The 25,976-nt window shown below is 50.4% G+C and overlaps 2 protein-coding genes across 3 annotated transcripts in view; one reads left to right on the forward strand and one right to left on the reverse strand.

The window, feature by feature from the left end:
• Window positions 1-1,554, reverse strand: part of ARIH1 (ariadne RBR E3 ubiquitin protein ligase 1) — a 36,882-nt gene extending 35,328 nt beyond the window's left edge. Inside the window, exon 1 of one of the 2 annotated variants that reach the window (XM_077318156.1) lies at window positions 878-1,554. In XM_077318156.1, the coding sequence (XP_077174271.1) occupies window positions 878-1,282 (405 nt within the window). In that variant the 5' untranslated portion in view covers window positions 1,283-1,554. The remainder of the gene's footprint in view (window positions 1-877) is intronic. The other variant, XM_077318157.1, reaches the window with a different exon arrangement.
• A 2,768-nt stretch (window positions 1,555-4,322) lies between these two features.
• HEXA (hexosaminidase subunit alpha) lies at window positions 4,323-18,364 on the forward strand. Its single transcript, XM_077317561.1, has 14 exons — window positions 4,323-4,612; window positions 6,832-6,930; window positions 8,496-8,561; window positions 8,915-8,961; window positions 9,268-9,378; window positions 9,842-9,943; window positions 10,969-11,101; window positions 11,661-11,841; window positions 12,564-12,650; window positions 13,286-13,358; window positions 15,330-15,510; window positions 15,735-15,825; window positions 16,108-16,212; window positions 17,244-18,364. The coding sequence occupies exons 1-14, from the start codon at window positions 4,387-4,389 to the stop codon at window positions 17,305-17,307; spliced, it is 1,566 nt and encodes a 521-aa protein (XP_077173676.1). The 5' UTR covers window positions 4,323-4,386; the 3' UTR covers window positions 17,308-18,364.
• The last annotated feature ends 7,612 nt before the right edge of the window (window positions 18,365-25,976 follow it).

Genomic DNA, 25,976 nt, shown 5'->3' on the forward strand with positions numbered 1-25,976 from the left:
AAAAAAATATTAGAAAAGTAAAAGAGTTGAGAAATGAAAACACACATGATAGAAAAATACAGAGGAAAAAGGAAAATTATTAATAGCAGAATAAAGAGTGAAAGACAAACAAAATACTAAAGAAAAATGAAGCACAAAGTGAAAAAAGTGCCAGGAGTGTGAATGAAAACTTACAGAGAAGATGAAAACAAATATAAAGAGGGAACGATTGATTAAAAGGAACAACAACAGAGAAAAGATAAAGTGGAAGACTAATAGCCAAATTATGGAAGAGAGAAGACAACAAACAGAAAACATGAAAAGAAAAAGAAGGAAAGATTGCAATGTGAGAGACTAATAAAGGAGGAATGAGACAGAAGCAAAGAAAAAGAAGAAAAACTTATAGAAAGCAGAAGATAATAAAGCAACGACTAATAAAAAAGGAATGAGAAATGAAAACAGCAAGAAAGAAAGCCAGTAGAGAATATAGACAAGAATGACAGGACCAAACATTAGAACAGAAAAATAAGGAACAGAAGATGCAGAACTGTTTTTAAAAACGATTATTATTAGCAGAGTTGGTTTTTATAGGCCGCTTTTCTCTACCAGAAGGGTTCTCAAAGCGGCTTACAATCGCCTCTCTCCAAAACAGACACCCTGCGAGAGAGGCAAGAAGACATGAATAAAAAACAGAAAGTCCACAGAGAAAGAGAAAAAGAAAGGGGGAGATTAAGAAAAGCAGGAGTCCAACGAGTGAAACAAACCAGAGTCTCTTTTTTCGGGTGGGGGATAAGCAGAGCGCCTCGGGGAGGCGTGGCCGGGCCTGGTCCGTTCCCCCCCCCCGCATTCCTCCGTCTCTCGCCCCCTCCCCTCCCCCCCCTCGCCGCGGGGGGCGCACCTGGATGACCTCGTTGACCTCCCGGATGCACTCCACCATGTGCTGCAGGATCTGCTCGGCGGTGAGGACCTCGTAGCGGTAGTCCTCCTCCTGGTCGTGGCCCAGGCCGCCGCCGCCGCCCCCCCCGCCGGGCCCGGGCCCGCCTAGGCCGCTGCCGCCCAGGCCTCCTCCCCCTCCGCCGCCGCCGGGCCCGAGGCCGCCGCCGCCGCCGCCGGTCTCGCCGCACAGCAGGCCGTCGCGCTCGCCTCCCACGCCCAGGCCGGGCTCGACCAGCTCCACCTCGCCCAGGTCCAGGTCGGGCTCGTCGTCGTCGTCGGGCTCGTCCTCGTCCTCCTCAGCGCCGCTGTCCTCGCTGCACTCCTCGTCCTCGTCGAACTCGTAGTTGTAGCCTTCGTCCGAGTCCATGGCGGCGGCGGCGGCGGCGGCGGAGGGGCGAGGGGGCCGGCGGCGGCGGCGGTGGCGGCGACTGGGCGGGCGGGCGGCCCCCTCAGCGGGCCGGGACTCGAAGGCTCCTCCGGCCGCCGGGCCCTCAGCGGAACCGACAGCAAACGCGCGCGCGGGCCCGCCGCTTTCTCCCCTCACAGGCGCCGCTGAGCCAACAAAGGGACGCGTCCGGCCCGCTCCGTCACCTGGACGCACGCGGCGCAGGCGCAGCGCCGGCGGCGGGGTGGGGCGCAACCCCTCGCGTCGCCTGACGTCACCGCGTCGCGCGCGCGCGCGCTGGAGGGGGGTTCTCTTTTTTTTTTTTTTAATAACACCAAGCCGCGCGTTCGTCGGGGAAGCCCCGCCCACCGCGTTTTCGAGGGAGCGGCGGGGAGCTCATCTTGAGTGTGGCTCTGCCCGCTTCCCGCAACGCGGCGGCCATCTTGTGTGCGGCCCGGAATCTGTGGCAACGGCTGCGGGGGCCATCTTGAATGCGAACAGACACGCCCCCCCGTTTCGTTTGAAAAGCCGGCGGCCATCTTGAGTGTTGCTCCAAATAGCAACGTTATGCGCCCGCACCTTGAGGGGAATAGAGGTGATGGCGGCCATCTTGAGCGTGGCCGAAATCTGAGCGTTCACATCTCCCCACACAAAAAAGAGAGACGCTCCTGCGGCGGCCATCTTCTGGAAGGTGACCCAGTGCGCATGCGCTCCTGACTTCCCTTTCTCTCCCCCCCCACCTTTGGCATCGTAGGGCAAAGGGCGCCGAAATGTGCAGCCCGCCCTCCTATTGAGGTTGCCACCTTTGGGCTGCAAAATGCCTGAAGATTTTGGAATGGGACCTCGGAAGGTTATAAGAGCTGTCGATTTCCCATGTTATTTCAAATGGGTCTACTTGGATATAAAAAACCATGTTGACCCAGCTCCCCGAGTCTTCAGTCTGTGACTTAGAATCATAGATAATTAGATAATAACATGCTAATTCATAGGGGTGCCAGCTCCAGGTTGGAAATACCTGGAGATTTTGGGGGTGGAGCCTGAGGATGGTGGCTCCCCACAGATCCTCCTCCCCCCACCCCCAAATCTACAGGAATTTTCCAACCTGGAATTGGCAAGGCATATAGCAACTTAAAAAAAAATTGTTGTGGGAACTGAGCTGCATTCCAAACAGATATGAATGATTGAAATTTCCAGGTGTCATTCAGTCCATCCTTCTCTCCAGACCGTCAGTGGTCTGCAAAGAGTAAATGTCTATATGCATTAAAATTTCTAGTGCTCCTTGTGAATTAGACCTTCAAATAAGCAGTGTTTTTAATACAAAGTGTTTTGTTTTTAAAGCTGGAATTAGGCTATATTACAAAAGCTTTTACTACCTGAAAGGGTCCCATAGTGGTTTACCATCACCTTTTCTTCCCCTCCCGACAACAGACATCCTGTGAGATAGGTGATGCTGAGAGAGCTCTATAAGAACTGTGAATGGCAAGGTCATCCAGCTGCCTGCATATGGAAGAGTGGGGAATCTAACCAGTTTTTCCAGATTAGAAGCCACATTTATTTGGAGCCGTTTGAGTACAGAAAGCGCCACATATCTCACCACCAGTAAGCAGACTATTATGACCTATGACAGAGTAAACTCCGTTTAGACTTTGAAGACGTTGTGATGCTGCACAGAACATAATCCTCAAAATTATTCTGTTTTCCGACAGCGTTCGTGGAATCTACGCTAAATTAAATGCGGCAAAATGAAGGCAGCTTTTGAAACAAAAGACAAATCATCCGCTGTAGAAATGCACAGAAAGAAGCATAGATGGAGTAAATGAAGGATTGTTTTTGTCGTATGGGAGGGAAGACACTGTGTGCCTAGGCAGCAATTAACTCCTAAAATGGTATTGTTAAGGCTCGAAATCGTGACCTTTGGGTGCTAGCTGTGCCATTGTCTGTGGTTCTAGCTGTGGTTCCTAAACAAAGTTTCCTGCACATGCTCAGGAGCACCGTGCATAAAATCTAGGGGCTGGTTTTGGTGTATTCGACACCAAAGGCACAAATTTATCTCCCTAGCTTAGATTGTCAACTTCCTCTTAGATTCAGATCCAACAGGAAGTGATGTGCATTGTTGCCTTTTGCCTGCTCCTCACTCTAAGTGGGACTGTTATTATTTTGGCCCCTGTGGCAATTTGTTGGCCAGAGTCTAAAAAAGGATGCTCCACTGGTCTGACCCTGCAAGACTTTTATTAAGAGCCGATTTTTTTTTTTTTTACAACTCGAAGGAGCCCCAAAGCAGCTTACAAACAACTTTCTTCCCCTCACAACAGACTCCCTGTGAGACAGGTGGGGGCTGAGACAGCTCTGAGAGAACTGAGACTGGCCTAAGATCATCCAAGGTGACTGCAGGAATGGTGACTCAAACCTGACTCTCTTTCACCCCTACACAGGCTGGCTCTTAACTTATGGACTGAAGACCTGTATTCCTTCCCATGGTGACTCCGTGTCCCACAAGGGATCATCCATGGGGAAGGGGGAGAAGAAACCGGCTGCTTTGGAGGGGGGACTCCACAATAGCACCCTACACCAGGGGTGGTCAAACTGCGGCCCTCCAGATGTCCATGGACTACAATTCCCATGAGCCCCTGCCAGGCTCATGGGAATTGTAGTCCATGGACATCTGGAGGGCCGCAGTTTGACTACCCCTGCCCTACACCCACGAGATCCCGCCCCAGATCCCACTCCCGACTCCACCCCCCAAATCTCCAGGTATCCCCCCAGAGTTGTCAACCCTGCTCCAAAGAGCCACAATCTCATTCTCCCTTAAGCTACAGCAGCATCTGAGCCCAATGGCACCTTCAAGACCAGCCAAGCTTAGGCGCCCAGCTTCCGTGTGCAACACACGCTTCCTCCAGATCTTGGTGGGTCTTGAAGGTGCCGCCGGACTCCCATTCCCGCGGAATCCCCGCGCGTAAAGCGCTGCTGCCGCTCCTGCGCGCCCCGGGGCTGCGCTCCTGACGCGGCTCGGAGCGCATTGTCACGCCGCCCGTCACATGACCGCCCTATAGAGGAGCCGAGTCGCGCCGAGCCGCCCTGCAGATGCCATGGCCCCGCCGCCCGCCGATCTCCCCTTCCTGCTGCTGCTGGCCATCGGCTCGGCCGCCGCGCTGTGGCCGCAGCCCCAGTACATCAGCGCGGCCGCGGAAGGCGGCTGCCCCTTGAGCGTCCAGCTGCGCTTCGCCTACGCCGCCGGATCGGCCGTGGCGCCCGGCTGCGAGGTGCTGGATCAGGCGTTCGGCCGCTACTGGAAGCTCATCTGGTCCCACAGAGGTCAGAGGGGTCGGGGTGGCCGGGCCGGGCGAGCGTGGCCTTGGTTAGGGATGCAGCTGCGCTCTGTGCATGCCCCGGAGCTCTGTTTTGCCGGAGGGAATCCCTGGGCGTTGCAGAGCTGGGCGCCTGAAGGAGCCAACCGAGACTCCCGATAGCGCCTACCGGGGCGCAGTTTTATTTGTTGAATGCGTTTGGTTGTTAAAGGACTACTGAAGGTTTGTGCGTTTCCCACGGGGAGGACAAGTTTGCCAGATCTGGGGCGGGGGGAGCCGGGAGTGGATGGGATTTGGGGCAGAGGGAGGGGGGACCCCAGAAGAATCCTCCCTCCAAAGCAGCCCTTTTCTCCAGGGGAACTATCTCTGTGGCCTGGAGAGGGGTGATAATTCCAGGGGGTCCCCAAGCCCCACCCGGGGACTGGTGTCCCTAGGAGAGGAAGAAAACTCAGATAAATTTTGCAAAGGCTTGCAAATTTTGCCAACTTGCAAAGGCGGAGAGCGTGTCCTTAGAAGACGAAGCAGAATAGCTGTTTTTTCTGTAACCCGCTTTTGACCACCTGAAGGCGCCTCGGTGGCTTACAATCGCCTTCCCTTCCTCTCCCCACAACAGACGCTCTGTGAGGGAGGTGGGGCTGAAAGAGCTCCCAGGGAACTGCTCTGTGAGAAGAGCTCTCGGAGAACTGTGTCTGGCCCAAGGTCGCCCGGCCGGCTGCATCTGGAGGAGCGGGGAATCAAACCCAGTTCTCCAGATCAGAAGCTGCCGCTCTGAACCACCCCTTGAATGATCTCTTTTAAAATGAACCTGCTTTGGTTGCAGTTTTTTTTTTCCAAATCACCATGTCTCCATGGGTGTGCCAACTGGAGTACAGCCACAAGAGACACCCATTTGGCTACTGCTGTTTGGCCTTCCTGGTTTGAAGGAAGGTTAGCTTTCATTCTGGCTCCATCCTGCCCTGGGTCCCCAACGGGGTGCCGCCAGAGGGGCGCCAGGGTGCCAGGCAACACCCCAAGTGTGTCCTGACCCGTCTGACGAGGTTATTATTATAGGGGCTAAACAGAAAGCGGAAGACCTTGCCCTGGGGCCTGCACTTCCATCTTGGCAGAAGTTCAAGATATAATTATACAAGCCGCAGAGATACATTGAGCCTCTTGCGTCATTCAGGAAGGCAACATGGCTTATCTGTTGTTGAACTCCCACGTACTCTGGTCTAAAGAACCTTCAGCGATGACTCCTTCCATTTTTCTCCATCGCGTTTTTTATTCGGATTTGTCATATTAATTTGGTGCCTTCTCGTGTCAGGTTGCTCAGCCCTGTGGGATTTGTGACTCCCAACACACAGGAGAGTTGCACATTTATTGCCTTGTTCTGATTCCCTTGAAAGGCGCGTGGCATAAAATATATATAGCTGAAGAGTAATGATTCTTTTGCCAGAGGATTAATAGTGCCTTATGCTGTGCCTTTCGTATCTTCTGAATTGCCCTCCTTAAAACCTAGCGGGGGCGACCAAAGAGGCAAAATATTTCTAACGCCCTCATTTTATGTACATCGTCAAATATTTAGAACCCATGTTTCTCCCCAACGTGGCTTACATACTTGTTCTCTCCTCTTCCGCTACTTTCACAACAACGATCCTGCGCGGTAGGCGAGACAGAGAGAGGGTGACTGGCCTACAGTTACCCAGCAAGCTTCCATGACATAGTGGGATTCGAACCGGGGTCTTCCAGAGCCTAGACTGACACCACCCTGGTGCTTCCCAAATAATAGGTTTGCAAGTTCTGGGCGGAGTTTGAAGAAACCCCTCTTCTGACGCTTGATCTCAGATATGTGTAAATGGCCCACAAGGTTTCCATTATCTGTTATTCTTGTAATCCAACTTGTGCTTGGAATGATGTTGCACCACTAAAAAAGGGCAGGGAATACAACCCAAACATGCCAAGGACACAAGGTCAAACGCCAAATTTTAGGCATTGAGGCAAGAGATGACCAGCAGTCCAAAACCCTAACAGGAAGACTCATTAAGACGTTTGGTTAGAAACAGGGAGGTGACCAGCAGGGAAGGCATACAAGGAATGTGCTGGTAAAATTTGAGAACCATTTAGAAAGAAGATAAGTGAGCTTTTATACCCCACTTTTGACTACCCAAAGGAGTCTCAAAGCGGCTTGCAATTCCCACCCATTATCTGCTCTCTTGTCTCTTCCTCACTTCCCATTATGCTTTGCAGGGAACAGAGAAGCCGAGGACTCCCCATGCAACGTCCTGAGCGTCAACGTCACGAGGCCGGGTTGTGACGGCTACCCTTCGCTGGACTCCCCCGAGAACTGTAAGACAATGCCGTCGGTCTCCCCTGCCAGCACTGAGAGGGAGCATATTTCTGGAGCCATTATGTGAGGTCCCACAGACCCCCCTCTCTCTCAATTGGGAGGGGGGACGTTGCAAGCGAGTCCTGGACTTGCAGCTGTCGACCAACATGAGGGGAGGAAAGCCAGTCTTTGTTAAGCTCCCCGCTTATAGAAAGCCAGCAAAGGGACGGGAGGAGACGCTCATTCCCTGCCCTGCTATTTTTCTGCTTGCGTGGAACGTTGCTATGGAAAAGGGCATTCCAAGCTAGAGTCGCTCGCCTGCCTGCTTATATTGGCAGAGTTTGAAAATGCAAGGAGGGTGAAGCAACAGGCTGTTTAAAGAATAAAATTGTTTTTATTGTGCAGGGAAACCACTATGTATAGGAAGAGAGAGATTCTGCACTCACTTATCCCCACCTCCTCTTCTCGCATACACAAAATCAGGCCTTTGAAGCATGACAAAAAAGATGTCCTTCCTTGCATGGTCGGCGTTGGGTGATCGCTTAAGTGGGTGGTGCATTGTAACGCTTCCTGCTGCATTGTGGCTGGAGGAAAAAAACTGGAGGTGGAGTTCCTTAAGAAGAGCTGCTTTTTACACCCAAAGGAGTCTCAAAGCGACTTACAAACACCTTTCCCTTCCTCCCCCCCACAGCAGACACCCTGTGAACTAGGTGGGGCTGAGAGAGCTCTGAGAGAACTGCCTTGCACGAAGAGCTCTAAGAGAACTGTCCTGTTTGAGTTAGAAAATTCCGCCCACATGATAGGAGGGGCCAACTGTGATCGGTATAAACTTGGTAACTCCGAGACAACACTGTGCACTATTGATGCTACTTATGTGTCAGTGCATGCTCTTCTCCAGCCCTGGGGCAGTCCCCGAGCGAACTGCAGGAAGCCATAGAAGTTTCCCAGATCTGTTTATTTCGTGGCTAACCTCTTTTAACCCAGGATGGAAACTGTGGAATTGGCAAACAGGCCTGTAGGGGCTGGGAAAAGCTGAAGGCTGCAAGGAGAGCGGAAGAACCAACACGGGATGGGTTGACTCAGTCAAGGCACCCGCAGCTTCCAGTTTGCAGAGCTGCTAAGGAGAGGGCATTTTCAGAGGTCATGGATTCATAAGGTTGCCAGAGTTTGGAAGTGACTCAGTGACATCTGAAACACATCCGCATACCGTGAGAATAGAGTCTGTGCATGCCATTAGGAATAAGGACAGGCAGTGTAAAGCCAGCTGGCTAAAAATGGACCCTTAGTGGCTAATATCATTGTCTCGCCTCCATTCTATCCTCACAACAAACCTGTGAGGTAGGTGCGGCGGAGAGTGTACAACCGGCCTAGCCAGTCACCAGCTTCCATGGCTGAGGGGGAATTCAGGCCTCATTCTTCCGGCTCTTTGTCCAGTTCCCCAGCCCTCGTGCCACCATACTGGCCACCTTCGTGTCTTGAATTTGCATCTGGGGGCGGGGGGATGGATTATTTGGCTTTAGCCTAAATGTAAAAGAGGCCAGGTGAGGTCTGACCTCTGTGTCTCCTTGTTGTTATGTTGTTTCAGACCGGCTGACGATTTCAAATGAGTTGATGCTCCTGACAGCAGATACCGTCTGGGGCGCGCTACGGGGTGAGGTTTCCCCTGTGATCCCTGCCATCTCCCCCGTTCCTTTTGGGGGGCGTTTGAGCAGGGGTGGAGGGGTGCATTTAGGGTTGCCAACCTCCAGGGGGGGGGACCGGAGCTCTCCCGGAATTGCAACTAATCTCCAGAGGGCAGGGATCTGTTTCCTTGGAGAAAATAGCTACCTTTGGGGTGGGGTCAGGGGCTATTTGCCATTTCCCCCCTTCCAAGGTATCTTCCCCTCCAACCACTCTGCCCCCAGGGGCCATCCCCAAATCTCCAGGAATTCCCCAACCTGGAGTTAGCAACCTTAGATGCCTTACACGTTACATAAACTCTATTTGGCCCTTTTTTCCCTGCAGGATTGGAGACCTTCAGCCAACTCACCTGGAAGACCGACAGTGGGATGGTGAGTTTAAAGGCAAAGTGCAAATGGGAAGGGGTGTTTGGTTGTGTCATGTCCTCTCCTGATGCAGTTTCTGTGTCTCTGGGTGTGAATCCCCCCCCCACTCCTCCGCATGCGGCCAACTGGGTGACCGAGGACAGTTCTTTTAGGGCTCTTATTGCAGAGCAGTTCTCTTAGAGCTCTCTCAGCCCCACCGACCTCCTAGGGCTCCTGTCGTGGGGAGAGGAAGGGGGAGACGCTTGTAAGCCGTTTTGGGCAGTGAGAAGCAGGGCATAAAAAAGCAGATCTTCTCCTCCTTCCTCTGCACAGTTGTACATCAACAAAACCGAGGTGGTCGATTTCCCTCGCTTCCCTCACCGAGGTCTTCTGCTGGACACGTCTCGTCACTACCTGCCTCTGGCCGCCATTCTGGAAACACTGGTAGGAGAACGTTACCCGTTTTCTCCAGAGGTTCTGATTTCTGTAATTCCAGGAGAATGAGCTGTAATTCCAGGGGAATCCACAGGTCCCACCTGCAGACTGGCCTTCCTAGACGTGGTCTGGGATTCAGAGGTTTTAGTGCCTCGGGATGTGGAGGTTCCTTTTAACCACATAGACCTCTCCTCCACGTGGCTCAATAGCAGGGCCTCTGCTTGGCCTCCAGAAGGTCCCAAATACCTCCGGCATCTCCCGTTAAAAGGACCAGTAACAGGTGACAGGTGACAGGAAAGATCTCTGCCTGAACTTGGAGAGCAGCCGCCAGCCTGAACAGACAATATTGACTTTGGTGGACCCAGAGTCACCGCCCTTTTTAAACCTGCCCGTGGCCATCACTGCATCCTCTGGCAGGCAATTCCACATTTTAATTCCTCTCTGTGTATTCCCCCTCCCCTCCGGCTTCCAGGATGCCATGGCTTACACGAAACTCAACGTGTTTCACTGGCACATTGTGGACGATCCTTCCTTCCCGTACCAGAGCACTCTGTTCCCGGATCTCAGCCAGAAGGTGAGCCGCGTGTATCTCTGAACTGTCTTGTACGTTGTGTTCAGCAGGCCTCCCTTGACGTGGGTGGCCCAAACATGAGCTGATCCCACTTTGGTGGGCTTACTACTATTACGTCATATCAAGAGGAAGTATATGGAGCTAACTCCAGGGTTGTGGACAGAGGCTAGCAATAAGGAGAGAGAACATCAAACCGCTGACAACTCACTTGTGGCGTCCCGCAGGGAGCGGTCCTATTTTATTCGACATCTTCATACGCCCTCTTGCCCAGCTGGTGCGGAAGTTCGGGCTGGGTTGTCATCAATATGCAGGTGACACCCAGCTCTTCCTCCTGCTGGATGGCTGACCTGATTCTCCCCCAGAGGTGTTAGCCAGTGCCTGGAAGCAGCGATGAGGTGGCTCAAGAAGAGTCTTTCTGAAGCTCAGTCCTTCAAAGACGGAGGTCCCATGGCTGGGTGGGAAGGGTCCATGCGAGGAAGCGCGTATGCCCACCCTGGATGGTGTGCAGCTCTCAGCGGCTCACTCCGTCGGGCGCCTGGATGTGATCCCGGATGTTTCCCTCACAATTGAAGCCCAAATCACAAAAGTAGCACTGCTGGCATTTTACCACCTCCGCCAAACCAAACGACTAGCGCTCTATTTGGGCCCAGAACACCTAGCCACAGTGATCCAGGCGACAGTCACCTCTTGACTGGACTTCTGCAACTTGCTCTACGCAGGCTTGCCCTTAGCCTTGATCCAGAAACTACAGCTTGTCCAAAACGCAGCGGCCAGGGTCCTCATAGTAACACCATGGAGGTCCCACGTTCAGCCCCTCCAACTGCAATGGCTACCAGTCTAAAAGTTCTGGTAATTACCTTTAAGGCCCCGTAGGTTGTTAACCGCAGAAGGAGGGGAGAATGATATTCTAAGCCACTTTCAGTCCCAACTGGGAAGAAAAAAAGCGGCAGGTAAATAAACGCCAGATCAGTGCACAGTAGGAACTTGTGTGACTTGCTTCCTTCTCTCCTTCCTCCTTTCTACTCCAGGGAGCCTACAACCCTTACACGCACGTCTACACCGCCAATGATGTGAGGAAGGTGATCGAGTACGCCCGGCTGCGTGGGATCCGGGTGATTCCGGAGTTCGACACTCCTGGCCACACCCAGTCCTGGGGGCCAGGTAAGGCTCGGTTCTGGAGCCTCGAGGACCGGGTTCTCCACTGCTTCTTGTACCAGATTCCGTCCTGAGCTCACACACACACTGGGTTCTGAATGATCCTGATTCAGCATAAGGTTGCTTCATATGTATTCATATGGGTTTTATCTGAGCCCACAGCTCAGTGGAAGAGCCTCTGGTTGGCGTGCAGAAGGCCCCAGGTTCAATCCTTGGCAGCTCTAGCTAAAAGGAACAGGCAACAGGTGATGCCACAGACCTCTGCCTGAGACCCTAGAGAGGTGCTGCTAGTCAAAGTAGGCCATAGTGCCCTTAGAATCATAGAATCATAGAGTTGGAAGGGATCTTCAGGGTCATCTAGTCCAACCCCCTTTGATAGACCAAAGGTCTGACTCTGCATAAGGCATTTTCTTGTGTGCTCAAGAGGTTGAACATATGCAAACTTTTCTTTCCAGGGTTTTGGACAGCAGAAGACTAGTTCTTTTGGCTGGCTTGGCTTGCAGTTTTACTCCCATGACCGGAACCCACACCTCTAAGCTCTGTCCTGCCTTTATGTTTCCTTCAGGTGTCCCAGGGTTATTGACTCCCTGCTACTTGGGCTCAAAGCCCGCAGGATCCTACGGACCGGTCAATCCCATCCGAAACACAACTTTCAAGTTCATGTTGGAGTTCTTTGCTGAAATTAGCACCGTGTTCCCAGACTTCTACGTTCACCTGGGCGGAGATGAGGTGGACTTCACTTGCTGGTTGGTTTTGATCACTTGGGAGGACCGATTGGGAGGTGGAGGATAGATAGCTCTGTGGGGAGCCCAGCAATGGAGATGGGGTACTGGCTCAGTGGTGGAGCATCTGCTTGGCAGGCAGAAGGTTCCAGGCTCAATCCCTGGTCTTTCCAGTTGAAAGGTCCATGCAAGAGGTGATGGGAAAGGCCTTGATCTGAGAGCTTGGCTCAGTGGTGGAGCATCTGCTTGGCAGGTAGAGGGTCCCAGGTTCAATTCCTGGCATGTCCAGTCAGAATAGATCAGGTAGGAAGTAATGTGAAAAACCTGCTGTCCCTCAGTATAGTGGTTGGGAAACCTTGCTCTAACCACTACACCACCCTGGCTCCCAGAATGCAAGTGAGGTTAGGAGGCCTATAGAGATAGGCTGCAGTAAAGTCCAAGGGACTGGGACCCCTATTGAGTCTAAAAGATGTTTCCTACCCCACGATCAAACTCTGCGGAGAACCTGATGCCATTGCCTCGGTTGCAGCTGTCCTGAGGACTGGAATTGCACTGTTTTTCAAAAGAATTGACAGGAGGAATTCTGCTTTGGGCATTTAGGAGGGGCTGCCTCTATTCCTGCTAACCTGAATAAAGTTGGGAGGCTTTAATGGCTTCTACTCCATTAGCCTTGGAGAGAAGCCATCCTTTCTGGAAAGATCTGGTCATTGTGGGGGTCTGATCGGAATCCTCTCCTTTGCACGTAGGAGGTCCAACCCAGAGATCCGGGCGTTCATGCAGAAGATGGGGTTTGGCCAAGACTACTCTAAGCTGGAATCCTTTTACATCCAGAGGTAAGGGGTCCAACTAGCAAGTGCCGCAGACTGGGACAGAGCCTCCAGACTTGGGAACGGCACCCCCAGACCACTTTCACCTTTGCTAGACCTCCAGAGATGCATAATGATGTGACTTTTGCGAAAAGACTTGTGTTTTAGACCCCCCTCTCTCTTTTTGGGGGGGAGAGGGGGAGCTTTTCCAAATAAATGTGGCCTTTGTTTATCTACGGCAGGAGTCCCCAACGTGGTGCCCGTGGGTGTCACGGCACCCACCCACACCTTTCCTGGCACCCCTGCTGGCTCCATCTCCTTCAGTTTTCTGAAACCCATTTCATGGATTGTCAGGATTCCAGAGGTCTCCACAGGCTAAAAAGGGACAGGGACCCCTGATCCAGGAGAAGGTTCTTGTTTCCCACCTTTCAAGTTGGCTCTTTGGAAAACAGGCCCAAGGGAGACCAGGAGTGCTAACTTTGCAGCTGGAGCCCCCTATGTTTGCTGTTTGGAGCTCCACGTCCGGAAATGCTCCTTGCTGGCTTCGAAGCCTTGAGTGCGGATTCTGATGAGATGTACCTGGAGCAGGACGCAGGACCATGTGGGGAAATGCCTCTCTCTTCTTTTTTTTTTTCCTTCAGTAGCTCTTCTTTTTACTTCAGGCTTTTGAATATTGTCTCGTCTTATGGGAAAGGCTACGTGGTGTGGCAGGAGGTGTTTGATAACGCAGTGAAGGTGAGGACTTTGGCAGGGCGATTCCAAGAGCTGCGCTTTCTCCTCTGCCTTGCCAAAACTTGGTATTGCTTCTCACCTGTCGAGATGTAAATTCTTTCTCTTCCCTCTCTGCACGCCGCCTTCTCCGGTCTTGGAAGTGAGGGTGACGAGGCCAGGCTGTTGATGGCAGTTCCTCCAAGGGACACTAGGGGTCATGATCCGCGTGTGCTCAGCTTTTCTGCACTTTTGGACTCTGCCAGCAGTATTTGGACAGGTTTCCCATCCAGATACTAGTCAGGGTCTGCCCTTCTTAGCTTCTAAGATCTGACAGGATCGGGCTAGCCTAGGCTATCCAGGTCTGGGTTATTGGGAAAAGAACAGATCTATTTATACTAACTTGGAGAGAGGAAGAGACGAACTGTTCTCCGAAGAACTGGGAAAAACCTCAACAAACCAATCAGAGAAGGGGAATAATTTGAAGTAGCCGGATGTCCCTAACTGTTCTAGGCCTGTTGGCTGTCTCCTTTCCTGCCCCTGCAAGATTTCCCGGTGAGCTGTCTGCCGTTACACACATTAGATCTTGTGTATTCCAACAAATGTTTACTAGGGCAGACCCTGCTTAGGTTCTGAGATCTGACAAGATCAGGCTGACTTGGCTCATCCGGGTCTGGTCACGCTGTCCAATCGCAATGCTTTTCTTCTTGCAGTTTCGCTTCGAGATTGTGAAATGCCATCTTTATACTCCGTCTCTGCTGTATTTTGCAACTGCCCCTTGTGCTGAGGCCTTGCTTTCCAAAAAAAAAAAAAAAAGTAGCCTGTTGTACCATTTTAAAAAATAGCCTGCGTGCCTTAAGAAATAATCCTGTTGTATTTTATTACTGGATTTATAATAATCTAATAATATTGTTCTTAGGCAGAGAAAGACGACACTAGATACACTTTAAAATGATTTACGAAGAGACTCAAGTTTCTAGCCCTCATGGTGGAAGGAGGCAGGACGCAAGCAGTATCGAGTGAAGGCTTGGGATTTAGGAAGGAAATGCTGAACACTGATTCTGGTGGTCCCTGCAGGACTCCCCAAGTGTACACAGTCTACAAATGAGAATTCTGGTACCGCTGTGGATGGGAGCCAGATGCTCACATGAACATATGAGGCCGCCTTATTCTGAAATTAACCATTGGTCCTTCAGTGTGTACTCAGACTGGCAGAGGCTCTCCCTGGTCTCAGGCGAAGGTCTTCCCCATCACCTCCTACCTGATCCTTTTCTAACTAGAGAGGCTGGGGATTGAACTGGGGACCTTCTGCGTACCAAGCAGCTTTGCCACTGAGCTGCAGCCCCTTTCCTTTAAGCTCTAGGAATTGGGGAGGGGGCTATGCATGATGCAGCACGAAGATAAAGGGACTTGCATGTTATCTTCTAGATCTTCTTTGAGTGCTCTGCTGAAACTTTAATGACACTTCTCATGCCAAGAAAAGGGGGTCTTGCTAAAACCTAATTTTCACTGCCTAAGCCACTCTTTCTGGATTTTGGGCCTAAAAGTTTTAGCCCGAACAGCGAAGGACACAATCCACGCAAAACCTTTGTTATGGCTGCCCCAATGACCATAGCCATGTACAAGATCTCAGGTTCCCCAGAACTCTTCATCAGGCCTGATGTTTCAAAAACGTTTAAAAAGAAATATTAAGAGTAGAGCTTAACATCACAACCGGAAATATCTGCCGTAAAAGACCTCCACCTGTCAGCAGGTAGTAGATTTGCTTGCAGGTAACAGAAGAGTCGGGCTTCTGTCCTGAAAGGTGCAAACAGATACTCTAGGGGGCGCTTTCACACAGGCTAAATAACGCCATTTCGATCCACCCTGGCGACCATCTGCAAGTGGATTTTGCCATTTCCCTCCGTAAAATCCAGTCGCGTCATGAACATCCCTGTGCTCTCTGGCAAGCAGTGTGGCTGGCTCCCATCTCCAACACCTTTTTCCGCTTTCACCCAGGTGAAGCCCGATACCATCATCCACGTCTGGAAGCAGGATTCCGGGCGCTATCCAAACGAGACCGCCCGTGTCACCAAGGCTGGCTACCGGACCCTGTTGTCTGCCCCTTGGTACCTTAACGAAATCTCCTATGGACAGGACTGGCTAAGGATTTACCAGGTGGAACCGCTGGCATTCCAAGGTATGTGCCCTCTTGCCCTGTCCCTTCTAGAACGTTGGGTGCGGAAAGGGTGGAAGAATCAGAAGTGGGTCGTGAGGTCTCAGAGACAGTCCGGTCGGAGCCGTAAAATCGGCGCACAGACTGGACTGTTTTCAGCACAATCTCCTAACTGCTGAACAGTTTCTGCTCTCCTGCCAGCTTGCAGGAGAATTAATTCTGAATTAATTATTTTCTTCCCCCGATAGGCAGTGCGGAGCAGAAAAATCTGGTGATCGGGGGCGAGGCTTGTATGTGGGGCGAATACGTGGATGTCACCAACTTGAGCCCAAGACTCTGGTGAGTAGCGAGTACCGTGGGGTTCAAATGAGAATGCACTGTGTAGTGTCACTGCACTAGAGTCTGGGAGACCCAGGTTCAAATCCCCACTCTGCCATGATGGTGTGCTGGCATGATTTAAAACATCAGGAGAGCCCTGCTGGATCAGACCTTGGGGTCCCATCTTGTCCAGCATCCTGTCTCAGGCAGTGGCATGTGGATTCCGGTCAAGTGTTCTCTGATTTCCCCTCCTTTGAAGCATCAATTCATTCAATGCGGCTTCTGTTACCTTCTTTCCTCCAGGCCTAGAGCTGGTGCTGTAGCAGAGCGGTTGTGGAGCAACAGGACTGTCCGGAACTTGCAAGATGCTTATAACAGGCTGGCGGACTTCCGATGTACGCTGCTGAGGTAAGCATGTTCAGCAGGACCTCCTGAGTGGCTGTTTTTACCCTCGGCTTCTGAATCAGGCACACGCCACCGTGCTGAAAAGGGGTGTTCTCTACAGTGGAGTAGCCACAGAACTCATAAAACTTATACACAATCAGACCATTGGTCTATCAAGGTCAGTATTGCTTACTCTGACCTACAGTGGCTGTCCAGGGTCTCAGGTAGACCTTTTATGTCATCTACCACCTGGTCTTTTTTCACTGGAGATGCTGGGAACTGAGGCTGTAGCTCACGGGGAGAGGACCTGGTTAGCATGCAGAATGTCCCAAGTTCAATCTTTGCATCTCTAGTTGGATCAGGTAGTCGGTAATGGGAAAGACCTTGTCCTGAGACTCCGGCATCTGCTTGGCAGGCAGGAGGTCCCAGGCTCAGTCCCTGGCATCTCCAGTTAAAGGATCTGACAACAGGTGATGGGAAAGATCTCTGCCTGAGACCCTGGAGAACTATAGCCAGTCTTGAATAGACAATCCTGACCTCGTTGGACCAGGTGTCTAACTCAGGGTAAGGCAGCTTCGTGGGACCTTCTGCATGCCAGGTAGATGCTTCTAACACTAAACCAGGGTTTCAGGTCACCGTCTTTCCCATCACCTCCTACCTGGTGCTTTTAACCAGAGATGTCGGGGATTGAACCTGGGACTTTCTATATGCCAAGCTGAGGCTCTGCCACTGAGCCAGGGTCCCAGATCAAGGTCTTCCCCATCACCTTTGTAAACAGAGGCTGGAGAGCCCTCTGACGGAGAGGCTGATTCTGTCAAGGCAAAGGGGTGGCAGGTGACAGTGGATGAGCGATTGGGATGTGCGTGTCCTGCATAGTGCAGGGGGTTGGACTAGATGACCCATGAGGTCCCTACCAACTCTATGATTCTATGACCTGTTACATTGTCCTTTTCACAGGATGTACCGGGGATTGAACCAAGGACCTTCTTCATGGCAAGTAGAGGCTCTACCATTGAGCCAGCCCCATAAACCTGTGTTGTTTTTTTCTCTTACAGGCGAAGGATCCGGGCCGAGCCCCTCTTCACAGGATACTGCGAACATGAATACAACAGTGGTTGATCAGTGCCCTCTGCTCTGGGCCAGCAGGAGCAACTTCCTTTCCAATCAATGTGATACATCAAAGAGAACTCCCATCCATTGCGGCTCACGGATAACCGCGATTTCTTTTTGCCAACAAGCACTACTACGCTCCCCTCTCTTTAAATAAATAATTTGGGCCAGTAGACTCCGATGAAGACGATGCCCTCCTGTTTATCATGATTGTGTCCTGGCAGCTGTCCGGAGAGGCTGCATTAAAGAAACCAAGATGAAGACCTTGGGTTGCCAACCTCCAGGTGAGGCCTGGTGATCTTCCAGAATGACCGTTGATTCCCCAGGCTAAATAAACCCACCCATTCCCTGGAGAAAGTTTGGAGGGTGGAGGTGGCATTGTATACTGCTGGGGTCACTCACCTCTGCAGGCTCCACCCTCCCCAAAATCGCCAGTTGTTTCTCGGCCCAGAATTGGCAACCCTAATAAAGACAGGAATCTGATACCTTTGGTGGAGGATTGCTAATTCACCAACGCCTTCTGTGTTGAAATTTTACTCGCCTCTCCAGCTGCAGCCGAACTGCTTCCCCATTGCCCCCACATTACCTCCTTTCTTGTCTTGGGCCCCTGGTGCTGATGTCAATTCCTGGACCACTGACTCCTCCTCCAGTTTCTAGAGTACCTCCTTTCTAGAGGTGCTTTTCTTTACTGGGCTGCTGCTGCTAATGCCACTTCTGGGACTGGACAATCAGCTTTCCAGTCTCTAGAGAACTTTCTTTATATGGATTCCTTCCCTTCTTGGGCTCTTGATGATGCCACTGCTAGATACACTTTTGGTTTCAGGGTACCTCCTTTCTATAGGTGCCTTTCAGCTTGGGCACCTGGTGATGATGTCACTTCCGGGATTGGCGAATCCACTTCTGGTTTCTAGAGGCGTCCGCAAGTGACGTGTCACATGCCGTTTCCGTGGCTCCTGTTCCCAGTGTCCATTCTCATGTTGATGGGTATTGCAATATCTGGATTTTTATGGCACTCTGCCTTGGAGACTCTGAACCAGTTATCAATAAAGAAGATATAAAATGAAAACCAAGCCAGAAGTATGTGTTGTGAAGCCCCCTTTTTGGGGGGTGGAGGGAGGCACACCAGAATGTGAACTTAGTCTAGAGCCAGTGTGGTGGTGTAATCGTTTGTGTATCAAACTAGGAATGGGGAGATCTGACTTGAAGTCACTGTACAGCCACATGCCTTAAGGGAGTTGTGGTCCCATCCCCTCTAGGGGGCACAACAACCCCGGGACCCTTTTCTGATATTCCCCCTGCAGCCTCCGGGGAAGGGGGCTTGAAGACGTCTTGTTCCTTTCATATATTTATTATTTCTTCAAAACATTTCTGTGCTGCCTTCCCACCAAGCTTAGGACGCCCACGAATCAGAAACATTGAAACAAACTTTTGGAAACACATAGTACAAAATCTAATTTAACACAACAAGTAAACAAATCACATGTAGGGTTTAAAACACATGCTGTACACAAGATGGAAAAGCAGTGACAAAATGAGGGATATTACAGAGCCTACCCTCCAAAGCAGCCATTTCCTCCAGGGAAAATTTATTTATTTATTTAGATTTATATACCGCCCTCCCCGAAGGCTTTGAAAATGATCTTGGTTGCCTAGAGATCAACTGTTCTAGCAGATCTCTAGGCCAGGAGTGACCAAACTGGCTCTCCAGATGTCCATGGACTACAATTCCCAGGAGCCCCTGCCACCAGCCACCCCTGCTCTAGGTATTACCTGGAATTTTCCAACCAGGGTTGCCAGGCTTGGAAATACCTGGCAATTTGGGGGGTAGATCCTGAGGAAAGGAGGGTTTGCAGATGGGAGGGACTTTAGTACGGTATAATGCCCTGGAGTCCACCTTCCACCACTGGGAGAGCAGCTGTAATCCCAGGAGACCTCCAGCCACCACCTTGGCAGTTGTCAACCTTACTGGCCACCCTAATCATCCCGCTGAGGTCTTTTCCCACCCCACGTTCTGCCCTCCCCAGGCTCCACACCACAATCTCCCAAGTATTCCCCTCCCTAGAGCATCCCCTACATTATAGCGATGCAGGCTAAACAAAGCATATTTGTGGATGTGGAACACCTTTCTCAGGTATGAGATCCTGCAGCGGCAACCACCAAGGTGCGTGATTTATGCCCCGCGAAGTCTGCGGAATAAGCCAACTCGGGCAAAGCAATCGAGAGGAATAAGGGCACCCATACATAACAGAGTGAATGAAGAATTTGAAGGCACTACTAATCAGAGGCCAGGTAGGGTCCTTACCTGGCAAAGGCCAATATTTCTTGAGTTGTTGAGAAGACGTGCGCACAGTTTTATTCTAGCCGTGGAGTCGCTACAGATTGGCAGGCTGCTCACTCTGGCGCTGAAAAGGTGATGCGAACAACCAGGTTTCGCTGGCAAATGGAACAGAGGGCTGTCCGAGGCCTACAGAGAGATGAAAAAAGGGAACAAAGGCCCCAATCTGAGAAAAATTAGGAACCCAAAGGTTGAGCAGCAACCTTTTGCCTGCCTGATCCCCAAAAGACCGTGGACTCTAAAGAAGATTTTATTTTACTTTTGACAATGTAGCTTTGCAGTCCCGCAGCAACACAGACCGCACCATTTTAAAAAATACTCGGAGCAGGAAATGGAGCAGCGTGGGTGGGACAATGATAGCTAGACTGTCACATGTTTCCCCTCTATATGGCGCTGGCTGGTTGCTCACCAATGGGATGCAGGAAGAAAAGTGGCAAATCCACTTTTTGCAGTTCCCTCATCCCGAGGCAAAACTCGAGCCAGCCCCTGGACAGCCTTGGGATGCAGGTGACATCATGCGTCTCTAAAACCCACCAGCAACCAGAGGCTGTTCAGGGGTAGATTCCTCGTGCGGAAACGGTCAATGAACTGCCCAGGCTAAGAGGGGCTTGGGGAGATGAGCTACAAAAATGAACAATTTTATTTAGAAAATTACATTTTTTTTTAAAGCCCGGCAGGTTGACAATTATGACTTGGGTGCTCCTGTGAAATTGTTGAGGAGGGCAGGCCTCGGGAAGGGGAAGGACTTGAATGATGTATAATACCATAGAACCCACCTATGCTTCACAGCCATTAGGAGACATTAGTGTCCTTCTGACTTGAGACTCTTCAAACCAAATCTATAGCTGATGGACTCATTGTCAGTAATCAGAGAGCCATTTTGAAGGGCTTAGAAACCTCTCTTTGTCCTCAGGGCTCCATTAGTGGTTCAGGAATCAGCACGATGGTCTCACCCAAAGGCAGGTCAAGAGGCCAGATAAGGTCCCAGTTGCCAAGGGGCCTCCAGGTTCCAGCCTGCTTTCTTTCTAGAGCCAGAGTCTTGTTTTTTCCCGCTGGATGGAAAGATTATTTGCCATTATGTGCCCACGCATAGCTTTTCACTTCCTCCTCCTCCTCCCCTGTGCCCTCAGCAGGAAGTCTACGGACAAGGCAGAGGTCTAAATATGGACTGCAAATTGATTCTTCAAGGGAGCGGACTGAGGGCTTCTGCTTTTCAATTAGACGTGTGTGTGTTTTTCCCCTCCTCTCTGAACCTTCTCCACTTTGCCCGTCTGGAGTCGCCGGAACTGGGAAGTGAGTCTCTGTCCTTGCTGTCAATGAGGGAAAAGTCAAGTGTATCGACGAATGAATCGATGCGTCTACCTCCCTGACTCTTCCCGTCCATTTGGGGTGTGAGTTTTTCATTTTCTCTTCTCTTCTCTCTCTCTCTCTCTCTCTCTCTCTCTCTCTCTCTCTCTCTCTCTCTTTTTTTTGTCTGGTTCAAAAACGACATGGCTTTTGAGCAGACATCAGCATATTTCCTGATTTTTTATTATTATTATTATTATTATTATTATTATTATTATTATTATTATTTCGATTTATTTCCCGCCACTCCCAAATGGCTCGTGGCGGGTTGCAATGTCTTAAAACCCCATTAAAACTCCCATTAAAAGACTTAAAACCATCACAACATGGCAGCCCAATAGCAAAATCCCCTTCCTACCCCCCCATTCCTAAAATTTTCATGCAGATGCAGCAGTTGGAGTGGTGGACTAATATCAGGGAGCTCAAGGTTCAAATCTCTGGTCTGCCACAGCTGCCAATCTCCAGGTGGTAGCTAGAGATCTCCTGGAATGACCACTGATCTTCAGGCAACAGAGACCAGTTCTCCTGGAGAAAATGGCCACCTTGGATGGTGAGCTGTTAAGCACTAGACCCCACTGAAGTCCCTCCCCTGCCCTCCTCAGGCTCCACCCCCAATTTTCCAGGTATTTCTCAACTTGGAGTTGGGAACCAAAGCCATGAAACTCATTGAGTGACTTGCACTGGCCTCCTGTTTCTCAGCCTAACCTACCTTGCAGGGTTATTGTAAGGATAAAATGTAGGAGTAGGATACAAGGTATGTCGCCCTGAGCTCGGAGGAAGTGCAAGCTTAAAAAAAAACATAAAAGCTACATATCTATATATGATATATTTGTATCTACCGGGATCTCAAGCCTTTCAAGGCGTGCTCCTAATCTCTTATTCCAGTCAATGACTTTCTTTTTTTAAGAGAATCAAATTTTCTACATAAATACAAGACAAATTTTGTGCAGCTTTCATTTGTGCAGTAGAAAAGAGCCCCATAGCAGCTTAAAATAACTAAATTTGTGGCAGGACAGGAGCTTTCATGAGTCACTGCTCACTTCTTCAGATACCCCGCCCACTTCTAGCTCCACCCCCAAAGTCTCCAGGTATTTCCGAATCCTGAGCTGGCCACCCCATTCCCCTCCCTGCCACCTACTGCAGAGATTAAATGAGCAGTGGGTTTTAATGAAGCTGGACAGCCCTATAATGAAGAACAGAGGGATAACAGGTGCAGGGAGGAAGTGCCGGATCAATACCCACAGTCCAATTCATTAGCTGGCTTTTAAAGGGACACAAACAGCCTGTCAATACCCCTGTACTTATCCGAAGCCCATTAACCATTAACGGACGGTCATTTGGCTGAGCTTGACAGGCAGAAATTGGATTTTCCTGGGAACCTTCTCTTCTAAGAGGGGAAAGCAAAATATGTGGCCCTCTGGAGTCCAGAAACAAGGCAAAGCTCCTGGGGAGAATTCGGAAGATGTTCCGCTTCTAAAGCAGGGTTACTGCTTTGGTTCCTAGGATGCCTCTTCTGTCTGTAACACTGCATGGGATTTAAGCACAAGGAGCTGTTCCTGCAGCCGCATTTATGTGCCAGCTACTGCAATATGCAAGACCTACAGTGGGCATGATGGAGCAGAAAAGAACACCTTGCAGAGGGCATCGGAGGAGATGTGCATTTAGCATCGCTAGAATAGGAAATCCCTGGCATTTTCCCGATAATCTCCTCCAGCCTCCTGATTGGCTCATTTGGAGACTTCCTTTTCCTTTGAGCACACTGCCTCTCCACTTGCCTCTAGAACAGAGGAAAGAATGTAGAATGGGACAGTCTGTTAGGTTTTGGAGGGTAGACTCTATGATATTGTCCCCCGCCAGGTCTCCATCCCTTCCAGGATCCACTGCCAAATTTCCAGGCATTTCCCAACCTGGATTTGGATGGTTATCTCCTATTTGGTAAAGTACCGGCTAGATAGCAGAAAAGGGTTATTTTTTATTTTTTAGAGTAGTTCAGCCGTGGAATTGGCTGCCTAAGGAGATAGGGAGCTCCCCCTCACTGGCTGGACAGATCCTTATCCTGGATGCTTTAGGCTGGTCCTGCATTGAGCAGGGGGCTGGACGAGATGGCCTGTATGGCCCCTTCCAACTCTATGATTCTAGGATTCTATGACTAGATGGCCTGTATGGCCCCTTCCAACTCTATGATTCTTGGATTCTATGACTAGATGGCCTGTATGGCCCCTTCCAACTCTATGATTCTAGGATTCTATGACTAGATGGCCTGTATGGCCCCTTCCAACTCTATGATTCTAGGATTCTATGACTAGATGGCCTGTATGGCCCCTTCCAACTCTATGATTCTGTGATTCCATCTCCTACTGGTGGCAGTAGGAGACCGGGCAAACCTACTTAGGATGTGGTAGGAAATAAATAGTTAGCGAAGGAAAGGAAGAGCGGGAGTTGCCAGAGACCAGGGAGCCGATCTATCAATGACTGTGCAAGAGATTGTTGTAATTGGCGCTCCGTTTGCAAAACGGCAAAAGATTAAAATTTTAGAAGGGCAATTGATCCACTGGGTTCGCTTCAAAACCGAGGAGAAGCAAACGTGGTCTCCGTGGGAGACAGGGGGCCGTTAAAAGATTCTTCCTCTTTGAGCAGCTCTGTGATGTGTAGAGGGGAAATAGAGGCATGGTTAGAAACCAAGAATGCAAGACAGGTATTTCCCACTGCCCCATAACCAATCTCCAGACGACAGGAATCAGCCCCCCTCATGAAATTGGCATCTTTGGCAGGTGAATTCTATGGCAATAATTTTTTTTTCTGGTGTTCGCCCTCTTTTTAAAAAGGGATGATAATGTCCTGTTTGGAGGTTGGAATGTTAGGAATATTAGGAATATTTCGGTTAGTAGCAACGATCACAGTTAACATATTAGGAGTATTTAAAATATTAGGGGTATTTCCTACATTGCGCAGGGGGGTGGGACTAGATGACTCTGGAGGGCCCTTCCAACTCTATGATTCTACGAAAACCAGATTTGTCATTGTGATCACATGTTTGAAGCAGTCTGTCAGGAGAGATGTCCTCTTTTTTCTGCTTTTCAAAGTATAATAACCCCATTCAGCTTAGTATCATCTAATTCCTTTTCACCCGGTGGGCACCTTTAGAATTCCGATGTGAGCACAAGCACAAAATGGCCACCGCAGGAAGCAGAGCCAGACACAAAATGGCCGCCGCAGGAGGCGCAAGCCGACAGCAAAATGCAGGGCGTGAGGTTAGGCACAAGCCTAATGGCAACTCTTAACATTTAGGGCAGAAGCTCTGCCTTTGAAAATGAACACGTTGTATCAAAACAGAGTGGCGGAAGCCGCTCTAGAAGAATCTGCACCGCCAACCAGATCTCGCCCGGCTAATCAGAAGCCGAGCAAAGGCCCCGCCCACTTTCTAAAAACACCTGGGAAGGTAATGTGGCAGCTGTAGCGCTCACATGGGCACCATGTTGGAGACCCCTGTCCTATTCTGACTAGCAGCACCTGTCCAAGGTCCCAGGCAGTAAACAATCTTGCTCCTGAGTTCAGCCTACCTGATCTGTCCCCTAAACCCAGCTGACTCCATCCACTCTCTCATTTTTGACTCTGATGGGCTTACAAATCTCCTTAGGCTTACAAAAGATACAGATCCTGGCTCCAGATTGGCTCTTGATGCTGGATGTGACAATTTCAAGACCTGGCAGAGCCCACTTAGCCCACCTGGCTAGCCCAGGTGAGCCCTTTCCTGTCTGATCTCAGAAGCTTAGGATGGGACTGTCATAACGAAGCAAACCAGGCTACCTAGGCCCACTCAGCTTCGGTCAAAACTTACCAGTTTGGGAGGGAAAAAAAAAAAACCTTTCCATTTTTGGAGGGAAAATTTCCCTCATAACGTGTAGAAAGGTCTCTCCACCAGCCAATTGTTATAATAAATGAAGCCACGCAGCAAAGACAGCTCAATCTCTGAGGAAAAGCACCTTTCTCTTGTTTTGGAGGGAAAGTTTACCTCAGTGTGGAGAAAGGTGGAAAGCGTTAGCTGTCGTAAATAGCAGCCATTGGCAGGCCCTTGGCTTAAGTCCAGCCTCTGTGCCGTGAGGAGGCTTGAGCATCATGAGAGAGAGGGAACAAGAAACGGGCCCTCTTTTTCTTCCGCTCGGCATGGCCCTCGGCCCAGTTTCCCCTCAGAGCACCACCTCTCCATGATGCTAACAAGGGCAAGTTCTCCTGCTGTTGGCCTTTAAGGAAGCCGTGGTTTATCTGGCGTTTACCCCGAGCGCCGAGTGATTCCTGCTGGGGCATTTAATGATTAACCCAGATCGCTCCCATAAAACTACAGGGTGGCAATTACTCGGTGGTATTTATGACCCAGGTAGAGTCACCCCCCCCCTCACCCCCCCGCAGCCATTTGGTTGTCTTATTAATTCTTTCTAGGCTGCCCCCTTCTGCTTCTTCAGGATTAGAGAGAGATTGCAAGTCAGAGCATTTTCTAAGCCATGACGGATAAACAACAAAATTTGTTGGGGTTGAGAAGAAGGATGTATCCGAACTGTCCACCGTCCCCCACCCTCCCAGTTCTCAAGCCCGTTCTTCAATTGTCTCTTGAATGAGGTAGCCCAACCCTTGAAAAGTTAATTTGGTTTTCAGAAATCAGTACAGGAAACAAGTTGCAGCAGGCAAACCTGTTTATTAAAAAGATCTCTAGACTCGTTTGCCTCTCCCCTATAAGTGGCTTATAGAAGCTCACAAAGATGCACCCTGGAAACTGAGGCACGTTCCAAGGCCTAGGAGGCATCTTAAAAGTTGATTGGAAAACCGCAAAAAAGCGTCGATTCAGACAACTTTTAAAGCTTCAACTTGTTTTGGTTCAGCTTGTCATGGTTTCTGATACTCTTTCTCCTGTTTTACAGATTGCTGGGTTTCTCCTGGATAGCTTCCAAGGGTATCTGTCTTGGTCTGCAGTAGAACGACTAGATACCATCCAGGAACACCT

Source organism: Paroedura picta, chromosome 18 (genome assembly GCF_049243985.1).
Source record: "Paroedura picta isolate Pp20150507F chromosome 18, Ppicta_v3.0, whole genome shotgun sequence".
Taxonomy (NCBI): domain Eukaryota; kingdom Metazoa; phylum Chordata; class Lepidosauria; order Squamata; family Gekkonidae; genus Paroedura; species Paroedura picta.

What these genes read in the sequence shown, in the direction of transcription:
- HEXA (XM_077317561.1), top strand. Translation starts at nt 4,387, where the DNA reads ATGGCCCCGCCGCCCGCCGATCTCCCCTTCCTGCTGCTGCTGGCCATC. An exon ending in GCTGGACTCCCCCGAGAACT is followed by an intron (nt 6,931 to 8,495) that starts GTAAGACAATGC and finishes ATGTTGTTTCAG; the next exon opens with ACCGGCTGACGATTTCAAAT. An exon ending in AACTTGAGCCCAAGACTCTG is followed by an intron (nt 15,826 to 16,107) that starts GTGAGTAGCGAG and finishes TCTTTCCTCCAG; the next exon opens with GCCTAGAGCTGGTGCTGTAG.